This window comes from Rhinopithecus bieti, unplaced genomic scaffold (genome assembly GCF_001698545.2).
Source record: "Rhinopithecus bieti isolate Rb0 unplaced genomic scaffold, ASM169854v2 scaffold_2654, whole genome shotgun sequence".
NCBI lineage: Eukaryota > Metazoa > Chordata > Mammalia > Primates > Cercopithecidae > Rhinopithecus > Rhinopithecus bieti.
In genome coordinates, this window is record NW_016804048.1 from 341,246 (window position 1) to 356,589 (window position 15,344).

The 15,344-nt window shown below is 39.9% G+C and overlaps 1 protein-coding gene across 2 annotated transcripts; it reads right to left on the minus strand.

Moving 5' to 3' along the window:
- Nucleotides 1-5,500: 5,500 nt before the first annotated feature.
- RNF7 (ring finger protein 7) lies at nt 5,501-12,640 on the minus strand. 2 transcript variants are annotated; one of them, XM_017862650.1, is made up of 3 exons: nt 12,326-12,640; nt 7,616-7,663; nt 5,501-6,044 (listed from the first exon to the last, which is right to left on the minus strand). In XM_017862650.1, exons 1-3 carry the CDS (start codon nt 12,491-12,493, stop codon nt 5,988-5,990), a joined length of 273 nt encoding a protein of 90 aa, XP_017718139.1. In that variant the 5' UTR covers nt 12,494-12,640; the 3' UTR covers nt 5,501-5,987. The 2 variants fall into 2 exon arrangements, with proteins under 2 accessions (XP_017718139.1, XP_017718135.1); XM_017862646.1 differs by having other exon boundaries at nt 12,319-12,635.
- Between the last annotated feature and the right edge of the window lie 2,704 nt (nt 12,641-15,344).

The window sequence follows — 15,344 nt, forward strand, 5'->3', positions numbered from 1 at the left end:
GGATAAAATGCAAATGGCATAGAACATTTCACCTGTGCTGAAATAGTTTAAAGAGTTTTTTAGCAAGATTTTCACCTGGGCAGTTTTTTAACTTTTCTGTTTGTTTTGTTTTGAGATGGAGTCTTGCTGTGTTGCCTGGCCTGGAATGCAGCAGCTATTCACAAGCATGACCATCACACACTAGAGCCTTAAACTCCTGGCCTCAAGCAATCCTCCTGCCTCAGCATCCCAAATGGCTGAGACTGTAGGTGTGTGCCATTGCACTCTGCTTGAGCAGTTTTCTCTAACTCTATTCCTTGCCCTGCCTGGTACACACACACTTCTTTGGGAACCACTGTGGGAGAACCCATTTTTGCTGACAGGAATGTGTTGGGGGTAGTTAAAAAAAAAAAAAAAAGGTTATAAACCACTCTCCTGAAAACTCATGTTGGCAATTGTTTTACAGGTTGTAGCTGCACACAAACATCATAATTCTTACAAGAAGTATCTCTGCAAGCAATATTCCTTTCTTAAAGGCAATTCTATAATTAAGGCAAAGAGGTTACCAGCATCAGTAGTGATCTATATAATAATGGCTGACATTTGTTGAGTGCTTACTGTTTCAAGCACTGTTCTTGCAGCCAAAATGCAATTATTTAATCTTCATAACAACTCCATGAGGTAGATAACAATGTTATCCCATTTTAGTTGAGGAAACAGGCACAGAGAAGTTAAGGATTTTGTGCAAGATCACACAGCTAGTAAATGATAGAGCCAACATTTCAAGTGGGGCTGATTCTGAAACTGTAGTCTTAATTCTATGCTATCCTGCACTACACTCACCCAGGGCAAGTGCTTGCTTGTAACCAACACAGGAAAAGCAGATTCCATTTCAACCACTGACTCAGATTTATCAAGTGTACAGATAAGAGAAAGCAGCAGGTTGATTGCAAAGCTTACTGCCACTCTGAAAGGCTATGAAAATGAAAATTGAGGGTTGTATTAATAGAAGTAATGGTTTATACCATTACTTTTAATGGCAAAAAAAACCACAATTACTTTTGCACCAACCTAATAGAAAAAGGTTAATTTCCTAAGCATATGAAGATTCCCAAAATCAACTATGCAAAAAATTTATTTTATATTCATATTTCTTTTCTTTTTTTTTTTTTTTTTTGAGATGGAGTCTCACTCTGTCACCCAGGCTAGAGTACAGTGGCATGATCTCGGCTTACTGCAAGATATTTCTACCAAGATGGAAAACCTAAAATTAAAATGAGACCTCACCAAAACCTTTTCTTAATATAAAATCTTGGCTGGGTATGGTGGCTCATACCTGTAATCCCAGCACTTTAGAAGGCCGAGGCGGGAAAATCGCTTGAGAACTCAGGAATTCAACTCCAGCCTGGGCAACACAGGGAAACCCCATCTGTACAAAAAAATAAAAAATTAGCTGGGTGTAGTAGTGTGTAACTGTGGTCCCAGCTACTTGGGAGGCTGAGGTGGGAAGATTACTTGAGCTTGGGAAGTTGAGGCTGCAGTGAGCCGTGATCATGCCAATGCACCTCAGCCTTGGAGACAGAGACCCTGTCATAAGAAATATAACATAAAATTTAAAATAAAATCTGAAAATCATGTTGACTGATTAGAAAACATAACAGGCAAGTTATTGAGGCCTTACTACCATTATTCACAAAACTCACAGTGCTACAAGTAATCTAATCATGTTCACAACAATTAACTTTTCTTATAAAATTTTATTGAGAATAGTTAGGAGTGTTTTATTTCATAACTGAAAACATATTTTTAAAGTAATACTTCTATTAAAAGTGCTTCTAACAATGACTAAAATGAAACAGTAACAGTTGCACTGAACAATGTGCTAGATACCGTGCTAAATTTATAGTTAGTCCTCAATCCTCAAAAAAAAACTAAAGAGGTAAGTATTATTATTATTATTTGAAACAGGGTCTTGCTCTGTTGCCCAGGATGGAATACAGTGGCATGATCATGGCTCACTGCAGCCTTGACCTCCTGGGCTTAAGCAATCCTCCCTCCTCAGCCTTCTGAGTGGCTAGAATTACAGGTGCACACCACCACGTCCACTAATTTTGTTTTTATTTTCTGTAGAGACGAAGTCTCACTATGTTGCTCAGGCTGGTCTCAAACTCCTGGGCTCAAGCAATCTTCCTGCCTTGGCCTCCCAAAGTGCTGGGATTATAGGCATGAATCACCATGCCCAGCCAAGTATTGTTATAACGTTATTATTATTATTATCTACTTTGTACATGAAGAAATTGAGGTATGGAGAGGTGAAGTAACTTGCTTAAAATCATACAAATAAATGGTGGAGCTAGGGTTCAAATCCAGTTATCCTAGCTGTACTGCCACTAAGTGAGAGTATTAAAATGCAAAGAAAATACTTTCCCTGTAAGACATATTTTGCTGAACAAAACCTAATGATGGCAGAAATGGAATGACTTAAAGATGGAAAATGGGAACTTACATGCAAACATTTTTCAGTATTTTGTTATACTATCCAAATGTTCAATACAAAATAGATTAAAATTTAAAATAATTTGTACTTTAATTTTCCTTATGGCCAAATCAGTCATATTTTATTCTTTAAATATTTTTTTAAAAAACAAGGGCTGGGCCCAGCGTGATGGCTCATGCCTGTAATTCTAGCACTTTGGGAGGCTGAGGCGGGTTGATTACCTGAGGTCAGGAGTTCGAGACCACCCTGACCAATATGGTGAAACTCTGCCTGTCTCTACTAAATACAAAAAATTAGCTGGGCATGGTGGCGCATGCCTGTACAAATCACAGCTACTAGGGAGGCTAAGGCAGAAGAATCACTTGAACCCAGGAGGTGGCGGCTAGTGAGCCAAGATTGCACCATTGCATTCCAGTCTGGGCAACAAGAGTGTAACTCCGTCTCAAAAAAATAAATACAAACAAGGGCTTACTAAACACTTAAATTTTCTCCTTTTCATTGCAGAGCACAAAACATTCATTACTCCAAACTACCCTGTGGCAATAACTTAATATTTATTTGGAGACAGGGTCTTGCCATGTTGCCCAGGTTGGAGTGTGGTGGCTATTTACAGGTATGATCATGGTATACTGCAGTCTCAAACTTCCAGGCTCAAGGAATCCTCCCGCCTCAGCCTTCCAAGTAGCTGAGACTACAGGTGTGCACCACCATGCCTGGCTCCATGGCAATAATTTAAAAAGCAGCAAAGTGCTTTTTCTTAGTTACTTTCGTTTTTTTTTTTTTTTTTTTTTTTTTTTTTTTTTTTTTTTTTTTTTGAGACAGAGTTTCACTCGTTGCCCAGGCTGGACTGCAATGGTACGATCTTGGCTCACTGCAATCTCTGCCTCCTGGGTTCAAGAGATTCTACTGCTTCAGCCTCCCGAGTAGCTGGGCTTACAGGCACTTGTCACCACACCCGGCCAATTTTTATTAGAGACGGGGATTCACCATGTTGGCTAGGCTGGTTTCGAATGCCTGACCTCAGTTGATCCACCCGCCTTGGCCTTCCAAAGTGCTTGGATTACAGCATGAGCCATCGTGCCCCATCGTGCCCGGCCATGTCCAAGCATTTCTATACTGAAATACAACTGAGTTACAAGTTCTTTTTAGTTCTGTCATATAACAATTATATACATTTAAATTATATGTGTAGGAAATATATTTATGAATTTCACTGCATGACAGTAAAGGGGGATACAGTATTTTTATAAAAAAGGAAGCAATGGGACTGACAGAGTTAAGATTTACTGATAGCGGTCAGCTGTAATAACACAATTTGCATAGACGGAAAATTAAATAGAGAAAGATAACTAATGTTTGTTTCTAATGCAAGAGTAAAATAAAACCAGCATCATTTAATCAAATGGAAAGAAAAATCTGTTCGATGCTTAACTTTTGTGTTGGAACCCAAAATTACCCCAGCATTCCTTCTGATGAGTATGTATTAAATTTTCGGACAGCTGTGCAGATGAGCTGTGATCACGGCAGGCTGGGCAGCATCAGCACTGCTTTGTCACAGCGCCTCCTCTTCCCTCAGATGCTGGTGTGTAGCATAAACAGGGCTTTGTTAGGTGGTGGGACTATGGTTTTGCTGTGTGGAAAATCAAATTGTTAGCGCCATCCTCCACATTTCATTTACATAGTGTCACACTGCCTAAAGTAACCTGACATTCTATTGCTTTCCTCTTCAATGCAAAGCCGTGTATCTGGTTCACATATTAAGGATGCAACCTTCTAAAAAGGTCAAACAGAAAGTTACTAAAACAGTTTACTGCACAATGATAAATTCAAATGGCCAAAGATATTTGTGTAATTTTTTCAGTAGCTAGAGAGACAACTGTGAAAAAATATAAAGCAAAAATTTCCAGAGAAATGTGATTCATAAAAAGTAACCCATACAAAAGCAAATTTTAATTTTTTATTCTAATTGTTACGTTTTTAAACATTCTATGTATCCACATCTCTTAGATTTAAAAATTCAGAATGGCAAACTGAATCTGCAGATGTGAAAAGTTAAGATTCTAAGGTTTTTTCTTAAATTGATATCAGTAGACTCTACCACAGAAGAATCCAAAATGAACTTGTGGTCTGTTATTTGTTACAAAATAACCTCCCCTCAGTGTGAAACAGTTTGATAAAGTTTAGTATTTTCTCGCACTGTTTCCAGGTAATAAACCTTAAATTTTATTATTGTCAAATGAAAGAGCAAATGAATATGAATTTTTTCAAATTATTTACTCGACAAATTCGTTAAGTTTAAGGTTGCACATAAAATTATAATGACAATTCAAATAAGGTAAGCAGAATAAACCATTTATTAAAACATTGTGTGATAAAATAAACTTTTTGACCCAATGCTACACTGGTAACCATTTTCCCTTATTAACATGTTACCTAAAACACAGTTAAATTATATCATCTGGGCCGGGCGCAGTGATCCACACCTGTAATCCCAGCACTTTGGGAGGCAAGGTGGGCGGATCACCTGAGCTCAGGAGTTCGAGACCAGCCTGGTCAACATGGGGAAACCTGTCTCTACTAAAAATACAAAAATTAGCCAGGTGTAGTGGCACACGCCTATAATCCCAGCTACTCGGGAGGCTGAGGCAGGAGAATCGCTTGAACCTGGGAGGTGGAGGTCGCAGTGAGCTGACATCATGCCACTGCACTCCAGCCTGGGTGGCAGAGCAAGACTTCACCTCAAAAAAAAAAAAAAAATTACATCATCTGACCAGAACCAGAAAATACTTCTATCCTTTACCACTCAATGATTGAACAGTGAGGTGAGTGCAGATCTACGTTTTCTTGCTGAATGACAGAGAATAGTAACTTTAAAGGCAATCAAAATTCCATATGCCTAAAAGTTAAATTTTATCTACCCCGTTCACTGGCCCAAACTTAAAATCCTCACATCACATAAAGATTTCATGGACCGCTCCCTTTCCCTGCCAAAAATACATATTAGGAACAAACTAAGAATAAGAGTTGGGTTTTAAACTGCACTTTATTTGTTACTATAACATTCTTTTTTAACTGATCAACCATAAGCATGCAAAAAGTTCTCTGAAACTGCTTCCACTGCCTGTTGTAGAGAAATGGGTAAATTATAAAGGTGATTCAATTTGGAGTTCTTTCCTTTTTTATAGCACTTCTAAGCTGTGTGCGCGACACACACCACAGAGGTAGAAAGGACCATCTTTAATAAATTATCTTCTTAATCGCAGAGAATTTCTGAAAATAAAACTGACAAAATGCTAAACCAAGGCTTTGATGAGTCCCAAAGGACCACAGATCCATCTGCTCCTATTTGAAGAATTCATCCCCTGGAGTGTTCTAGCCTTTGTAGGGCACTGGATTACAAGATCCACCAGGGCTCTGAACAACTGCACTAAGAAGCCTTCTAACCACTCTCATTTGCCGATTCTTTGGACCACCCAGTCCTGCTGGCAGAGAGGGCAGCGATTGTTCTGTTTCACCCACAGGGACATGCAGCAGTTGTGGAAGGAATGATTACATTCTCCCCAGACCACTGAAAGAAAGAAAAAGAAGAGTTGACATTACATATTTCAATTTAAATACTGAACTCAAAATTATAGCTTATATTTTATATTACAAATAATAATCTTGAAAAAAGATAGTTAATTGGCCAAAATAATGTTTTTCTATCTATAAAGAAACAGAAACTTAAATGTGTAAGTTACACAGAGACACAAGTCACTGTTTGAGAGCCTTTCCATCCCCGTTCTAGAATCTATGGGTGATGTGATGACCCCTAGTTCCTACACAGCTCCACATGCTGTCTTCTTGAACTTAGGAGATGAAAGGACTTGAACCTTCCTTAGATCTGACCTTCTCAGTTATGCACTGACCTTAGAGACCTTCTGGGCTTTGTTTTATGGAAAAATGTCCTTCCAATTTTTATTTACCAAGACAGAATGAGTTGTAAATGTTTTTAGCATGCAGTAGGCTATTATAAATAACATGCTTCTAAATATTCAGTTGTACATCTACTGAGCTGAGCTGTTTTCTAGAAGTAATGAATTGTTAAGTCATCCATAAGCAGTGCAATTCCTCATGTGACGATGAAATTTTCAAAGTGGCTGGCTGGAGAGAGAGGTCTCTCTGTGATCCAAGAAAGTGGCCTGCTCCTCACAATTCCCAAATTAATACTTTTTAAACAAGCAGCATGGAAGAAAAACTTTAAAACAAGGGAAATCATCCATAACCTAGAATGCAATCTCAAATTTGGTATTCATCTGTCCTTTGCTTGATCAACTGAGCTATATGACAAGAGAAAAAGATTAAATGAAAGAAATAAGGCAGAAAAAAAGAAAAAAAAATTCCTATGAAAATTTGCTACAGGGGGCAGGAAGCAAGGGTGAAACATTCTGAGTGTTTCAGGAGGAAGAACTGGATCAAAACTGCAAGAATCAATATTAAGAAGTTCTATGTACATCATGTATTTGTGTTCTATGTACACCATGCAAACACAAAATACAAAGCCAATCTTTTATTCTAAGAAAATCTGTAAACATGTTTATATAGCAAACCAGACTTGATCACCTCAAGAACTAGGGCATAAAAATCTTTGAACTGCCTAAAATATTTAGCCTACGACAACTTTTATAGTCTAAGACTCTAAAGAAAATTTGATACACAAACCACATTCCAAAACATACTTGAGACTTAGAATTTTCTACTCTGGTTTTAAAGTTAAATACCGTATTATAAAAGTATTGAAAAGTGAAATGCCTTATTAAAACCAAAAGTGACCTATAACATAGCCAAAATTCAAATAATGTTTTGACATTCTGATTTTATAATTTTCTAAATAGAAAATATTTAATTTTTGATTACCAAAATGTTTATTATGACCATGTCTGGAATATATAACCAATTCTTAATTATGGCAATAAAAGGATTTGCAGGTGCATTCCATTAAACTCTTCTGAGAACCAACATATTTTATATTAATAATGGATCACTGCTTTACAGTTTATTTTTGTGTATTGATAAAGTCAATCTTAATTTCAAACTCAAACATCCCTACCGAGAGAAAACCTTCAGTTGAAAAAGCAAGAGAACGAAATTACAACATACCAACACAGTCCTCTTGTTTGTTTTCAGCTTGACATCTAAGACAGGCATCTAAAAGTAAACAAACAGCAATTCTCATTCTGATGCTCAGAATGCAATTGTTAAAAACCAGACACTTCAAAGTCAAAAGCTCTAAGGGTTAGAGACGGCAGTAAAGACTCATACTATTAATTTCTCATCTGAATATAACTATTTAAAGAGGAATAAAGTACAAGGCATTCTACTAATTTACTTATAACCAGGGGCAATTTCACAACAGTTAACAATAAATCCTCTATTTTTATAAGCTCTGATGAAAAGATGTCCTGACAGTGCCAACAGAGAATATTACTAGAGAAAAATATGCCACACTCCACTATATTCGAAGTTACTATATGCTTACTGGGCATGCTCATGGGCAGTTTATTTTCAAGACACCCTTTAAATAAACCATATATATATGTTAGCATTTGTTTATACCCAAGGAACCAATAATAAAGTTTACTGGGAGGGTTTGGAATGGGAAGGAGAGTTTTCACTCCTCTTCCAGGTAATATACATACCTTCCTCAATTTCTGAACTATGTGAATATATAACTTACATAAAAATTAAATTGAAAAAATTTGATTCTTTCATAAACAGGTTTTTTAAAGTCATCCATACTTACTGATACAGAAGTTTTCCTTCAGCAACTCATCAAAGGCAACTTTTCACTTTCTACCCTAAGACACTTGAAACTTCCTCTAAAATGAACTGCTTTGTATGCTCCTAATAGGTTGCTACTGATGGTCATCCAGACAAGGCTGGTGGAAGCCAGTGAGACACAGAGGGGAAAGCAAGGGCTGCGGAGCCAGACCCACAGTCAAATCCCATTTCACTGGCATTGATTAGGTTCATGGCCTTGGACCAATTACGAACTCCAATTCCCTCATCTGTAAAAAAGGGACAATACCGTGAGGTATTTATATATTAAGTGGGAATGATATATACTGGTGTGAATTTTATAGATAAAATAAGTAAATACTAGATATCCCTAAACACTAACGTTTTTTTCTTTGTAAGAAAATGCTTGGGAGCTAAATGATGAGAACACATGGACACACGGCGGGGAACAACACACACTGGGGCCTTTCGCAGGTGGAGGGTGGAGAGGATCAGGAAAAATAACTAACGAGTACTAGGCTTAATACCTGGGTGATGAAATAATCTGTACGACAAACCCCTGTGACACAAGTTTACCTATGTAACAAACCTGCACTTATACCCCTGAACCTAAAATAAAAGTTAAAAAAAAAAATACTTCCTTTACAGGTAAGTCTGAGCCCAAAGCATTTACCCAACAATGGTAAAGTACTTTAATAAATTACTTTATTACTGGTTTCTTGGATATCCTTCTAGAATTTCTTGATGTACATATAAACAAACACTAACATTATATGTATGGGTTATTTAAAAGGGTGTCTTGAAAATGAACTGTCCATGAGCATGCCCAGTGAGCTTACAGTAACTTCTAATATAGTGGAGTAGGTGTAAACACTAAAAATGAGATCCTAAAGGCTGTACTAGAAGTTTTCAAAATTCAATCTGGAATACTATCAGCTTAATGAAAAAAGTACTATAGAATATTTTAGGGACCAAAAATGGACTCATCCACTAGCTGGAAGAGGAGTCAGTGTTGGGTAAAAGGAAGTTCAAACCAACAGAAAATAGTTTTAACATAAATAGGAGAAAATAATTCTGTAAAACAGAAACACTGTGGAGTTGAAGCCTGCTTCTCTTCTTACACTGGATTTTGCTCAGGCATTTGTTTGCTCCTCTCCACATGCTCTTACCCTTAAAAACACACCACCGCCCTAGTCTCTTCAGTGTGGATTAAAAACAACCACTGCCTCCTAAGGTTTTCTTCAATCCCACAATTACTCCTCTGTGCAAGGAGTTATGCACTGCGGACACCAAAATGACCAAGGCTGGGTCTCAAGGGGCTCACCAGCAAATGGGGACGTAGACAGACAACTATATATCATGAGGGTTGTGATACAACAGTGAAGACATGCTACCTGTATCTGGCTCTAGTTCTGTGCAATCACAGAATTTTAATATTAAGGTTGGTGATCCCAACTATCTCTTTACAGATTAGGAAAATAAGGCTCCCAAATGTTATGTGAAATATCCAAGGTGACACAGTCATGAAGGGTTACCCTGGCTATTATAACTGGCTGTACTAGCAAACCTATTCAACCCTTTTCATCAGCACTTGCTCACTGTGCAATCATCACTCCTTTCTGAATGAAGGGAGGATAGTGGAAACCAAGATGAGAGTGTTATCCGTATCAGAATGGGCTGACAGGCAAATCTTGGGAGCAGAAAGTATAATAAATCACAAGTGTGAGATAAATTCCAAATACTAAGGAAAGGGAACAAAGTGGGTTCTTGTTGCTGAATCTAGGAATCTCTAAATTACGCTTATAGCTCTAATGTAGATTATCAAAACTGACCCAAATCTACACAAATTCCTAACGTTTCAGATAAAAGATAAAAAATCTCTTTAATGATCTTCCTAGAATCTAAAACAGCACATTTCTAAGGAGTACAATAACACCTTTTAGAAGGGTGCTAGGGTAAGGACTAGGAAGTCTGGAAAAAAAAATTTCCTTCTGCTGTCACCTGACCTCTAAGTGGGTTTTAACACCTCATAAACAAAATACAAAGGTCTAACCTAGAATACTTTCCTGAACCCAAAGTACAGCTGTTTGCAAATATGCAAGACTGATCCTGTAGTAGCAGGATACTTGCTATAATTAGAAAGTTTACGATGAAATGTGTCCTTTATAGCCTATACTTTGACCTACATTAAAATATCTCAGTAAAGTTTATTTGTTGCAAAGTTTCAATCATTATTTCAGGTAATACATTTCCACTTACTGCTTAAATGTTTTTCCTTTGGGGAGGAAATAGCTTTTGGGGAGAGAAATCTTTTAAAATACCCTTTGGGAACATTATTTTAAACTGAAAAGGAACTAAGTGAAAGTTTAGTTTCCTTTAAACTAAAGGAAATTTATTTAGAAGATAAAATGTTTAGCAAAACTTGTATTGTAAAAAAAAAAAAAAAAAGTCTCCTGGATCAGTTAAAAAATGCTTCCCAAACTGGAAATTATGATTCCTAAGTGAGGGTAGGGGCAGCTGTATTGCTGGCAAATACACTAGATACTTTTAAAGCCTAATATGTTTTGTTTGTTTTTGAGACAGGATCTCATTCTGTCACCCAAGCTGGAGTATCGTGGCAGTGGCAGGAACAAGGCTCACTGTAACCTCGACCTCCTGGGCTCAAGGGATCCTCCCACCTCGGCCTCCTGAGTAGCTGGAGGCCACCATGCCTGGTCACTTTTTTTATTTCAATTTTTAATTGTAGAGATAGGGTCTTGCAATGTTGCCTAGGCAGGTTTCAAACTCCTGGGCTCAAGTGATCCATATAAAATAAGTGGGTCATGTCTAATAACAAGGTCTTTCAAAAGTAAAAGGTAAAAATATCTGAATCCAATTGTTGTAAATCCTCTTTGAAACAAGCCCTTAGAATAAAAGACAAAAGAGCATAAATTGAGAAAGCTCTTGATTCTGGTAGGTTTAAAGTCTCATTCCCCCTCAAGGACAGCAATTCTCTTTATGTTCTCCAATTCTCTCATTTTTCAAGACAAGTCACTTTTCAAACTATAGAAATATCTGTTTTCTTTAACTACCCTCAATAAAGAACTCCACTGAAGATGCTCTCACAGTAATTTTAAATACCCTATCTGAAAATATAACTTGCATTTAAATAGCACCTGCTTTTCAAAGTGGTCTGAGATCTTAGAACCATATAAAATATAGTAAGATTAAACTGTTCTGAAACGTTTCGCTTGGTCTAATATTTTAACTCAAAATATCACAGAAAGAAGACATATTTGTAAGAGGGTTCTCCACAAAGGCATGACTCAGAGCAGGGCAGTATCTTCTCCAGGAAATGACATCCGATATGGAGAGGGGGGTGTAATGGAGATGAAGTTTTACATTTCTGAAAAAAGGGCTTACAATTCTTCAGCTTCCATGAAACTTAGATATTCTTGAATCACACTGTCCCCTTCAAGCCACGCTAGTGCTATCTGACCCGTCTTAGATCAATCCAGATTTAAAAGCCATTCGAAGAGCGGCGGTAAGCTAATCCGGAAATGCAATGGCTGTGAACACTTTCCTGCGTCCCTCGAGGAGAACTAAGGGTGTCGTTTTGTGGAAGATGACTCCGGAGCATCACTTTGGTGGTGACCAAGACTATTATAAAGTTCACTGCTAAATCACGGCCTTTACTCTGTCCACCTTGCGATGAGCTTTTAGAACAGGGGCTGGCCACACAAACCGGTGTTTCCTGCTAGTTCCCAACAATCACCCGGTTTTATTTTCCTGGTCACACCCATCACTACCTGAAATTACCTTGTTTACCTCCGTTTATTGCGCATTTCTCTCCCTAGAACACCAACCACCCGGCGCCGGGCCGCCTGTTGCACAACCCCTCAGCCCTCAGGAGCCGCAGCAGGATCGTGGCTCCGCATTCCTCCGGCGCCCGGGCAGGGCGACCTCCACCCACTCCCCAAGGCAGTGGACTTTCCGAGGCTTCTGGCTGTCGTCCGTCCCTTCCCAACCCCGAAGTCAGGTCCCGGAGGCCGCAGCGCGGCCCCGGCCTTGCGTGCAGCGCTTACCCATCACCTGGACCCTGCAGATGGCGCACGTATCGCACTCAACGTCCCAGCTCCACATGGCCACCGCGTTCCACTTCTTGAGGGAGAACATCTTGTCGCCTCCCGACTTGGAGCCTGAGCTCCCGGAGTGAGACGCCAGGGCGCAGGTTTCCTCTCCGTCTTCCACGTCGGCCATGGTGGCGCCGCGGAGGCGACGGCGGAGACGTTGGCTTGGGGTAGGCGGGAGGCTAGGGCGGCTCTGCTGGGCCGCCGGACGGGCCACAGCGCCGCCCTCAGGCCGCAGGCCACCGTGGTGCCTAGACCCCGGCCGCCCACGATTGGCTGGCGCGGCCCAGTGACGTCACCGGACGCCAGCGGCGGGGGGCAGGCAGGCCCCGCCCTCGCCCTCCTGGGGCGACGGAGCGGGCTTGGCGGCCTCTCGGGGCGACGCACCTGAATTCGCCTGCCGCGCTGCGGGGTATTACGTCTGAGCAGGCGCACAGATTATGCTGGAATGTGTGTTCTGCTTTATGGCTTGATTAAAACTACTGCTCTCGGAAATAATCTTGTTTATTTATTTGTTTGTCTCTTCCCTCCCAAGTGTAAAACTCTATCAGAGCAGGGAACACGTTCTTATCACCACATTGTCCTCGGTATCTGCAAAATGCCTGGCCACAAGAGGCACAATTATTTTTTGAGTGAATTAGTGATCTTAAACATCTAGATATCTGGTTCAGTGATTCTCAGACTTTTTGGTCTCAGGACTCCTTTTCACTTAAAAATTATTAGTGCCTTAAAGAGGTTTTATTTATGTAGGAAACGTATAAACATATATATACACACACACATTATGTATGAATATATATACATATATACAATGAATATATGTACATTCATGTATAATGAATATTCATACATTTCCTGTATATGTATACACACATATATAGAGATTAATGTTTATTTTTAAGAAATTAAAACATTTTAAAATGTATTCATTAAAAATCACAGTAATAACCTCATTAGAGGTTATCATTAGAGGGATAACTTCACATACCATGTAATTTCTAGAAACTCCGGTGTACACTCGTAGAATGAGAGTGAAAAGAGAGAACTAGCTCTAAATATTGTTAGGCAACTAGTTTGCCCTCTTTTGACCCCTAAAAGAGGTCAGGATCCCAGGAGTCCCGGTGTGTGGCGACACAACCCACACGTATTTTTCAGGCCCTGCTTCCTCATCTGCGCAGTCTCCATTCCTTCTGCTCAGTACATTTGGGCTAGTTTAACTTCCTCTTTTTATATGTAGGACTAATGAGGTCCGAAGAAGTGAAATGACAAAGATCACATCGTTATTACAGTAGTGTTTCTACCGCTAGCCCACCATCACATGTGTTTCCAAGAAAGCAGGCATCTCCATTGAAAAGAAAGCAGAAGCACAGACAGCCTAAGGAGATACCTGATTCCACCGTCACCTAGTGGTGGACACCTACTCTGTCAAGTTTGGATTCTGAGCCTCTCGCCATCCCCTCATCTCCTGATACCTGGGCAAAAGCTAACCAGGCTAATGGAGCCTTGCAGGGGAAACAAGAATGCATTAATATATAGAAACATAAATATGGACACAGGGTCATATTTGGTTAGATGCAAATGTGTATTTGCTGAGTGGTGTGTTAAGGGCTGTGAGGGTACAGGATGCAGTGAGGGAAAGCCTCATGGGAGAGGTGAAGTTTGAACTGGGGGAACATGGGAGGCCTTCAGGGCCAGTGGAGAGAGCAAACCTCTCTGAGCTGTTGGCCAGAGCAGAGCACAATGGTGGTGGCAGACAGGAATTGGACCACACCAACTTTATAAGCCAGACACCCATTGGAGTGAGCACACAAAACATGTGTTCCCTTCTTACTGAACGACCACACATCTGCCTAGAGATGGCTGTAAATGCTAGGTATCTAACAAAGAGAAGGATAAAACGCACCCAGTTGGTGAAAAGTTTGAAAGACAAAAGGATGAAATGGTGAAAAGGGAGAAGGATGGCTTTGCTGGAGGAATGGTATGTGCCCTTGCTGAGGCATGAAATCTGGAGAGAGGTGTCTGCTGCGGTGAAATTTGAGAATAGAAGCCAGGAGGGAGCATAGGGGCGGGAAGTGGAAGGCGGGTTGGGGAGATGAGTATGGTTTTGACACACTACATGTCAGGAGAACTTTTTCTCCTGACAAAAAGAACAGGAATGAGTGATGCGCCGGAGTTCAGTGCAACAAGCAAGCATGCATGGGGAGAAGGGAAAGCAGGAATGCGGTAGAAAGTTCAGGCGGCAGCAGCTGTTCAGGCGTGGCGGGGCCAACGGGTCTCCTGTGATTTCCCTCCTTTGGTTCACCTTCATGAGAGCTTGTCTGCCATCATGAGCACCCAAAAGGCAGGAACTATAGGCGGCCTTGAAGGCAGCAAAACAAATATCTGTCCTCCTCATGGCCTGCTCAGTTCCCACTCCACCACTGTGCGTTGTTCCTCTCACCAGTCCTTGGTGTGTGGGGACACAACCCACGCTTATTTTTCAGGCCCCGCTTCCTCAGCTGCACGGTCTCCATTCCTTCTGCTCAGTACATTGAAGACGTAGTTTCTTTAATTTTGAGGACTTCTCTTTAGCAGAATATTTAAGGACTAACTGATAAATAGTTAGGAAAAGTTTGTCTCAGTACAAGTGGACATTTTTGTTATTTCTTTGGTCCTCACTCCAACCATCATTTCCCCCTTCTGTGCCATTCATCTTTAACAAAATAAGTTTTCCTGTTGTCAGGGAGGTAAAACTTTCCCTCTACCCTCTTAGGTTCAGTATTTGGGGGGATTGCAAATTAAACAACAAAACACAGATTAGCAGGAGAAAAGATAGATTTTTATTCACCGAAGTAGTCAGAGTTCATAGAAAGTTATGACTCAAGGGGCAATTAGAATTTGGGGCTTATATACTGTCTAAATAAAGGAAAGGGAGAAGGAGAAAGGGTACTTCTGGAAAATAACTTTCAGAAAAGATAAATGGGCCTTTGGGAGAATAGATG

Coding starts and splice junctions, on each gene's coding strand:
- RNF7 (XM_017862646.1), bottom strand. CDS start 12,493: ATGGCCGACGTGGAAGACGGAGAGGAAACCTGCGCCCTGGCGTCTCAC. Junction 7,664..12,318: donor CTGCAGGGTCCAGGTGATGG/GTAAGCGCTGCA, acceptor GTTTACTTTTAG/ATGCCTGTCTTAGATGTCAA. Junction 6,045..7,615: donor CAAACAAGAGGACTGTGTTG/GTATGTTGTAAT, acceptor TCTTTCTTTCAG/TGGTCTGGGGAGAATGTAAT.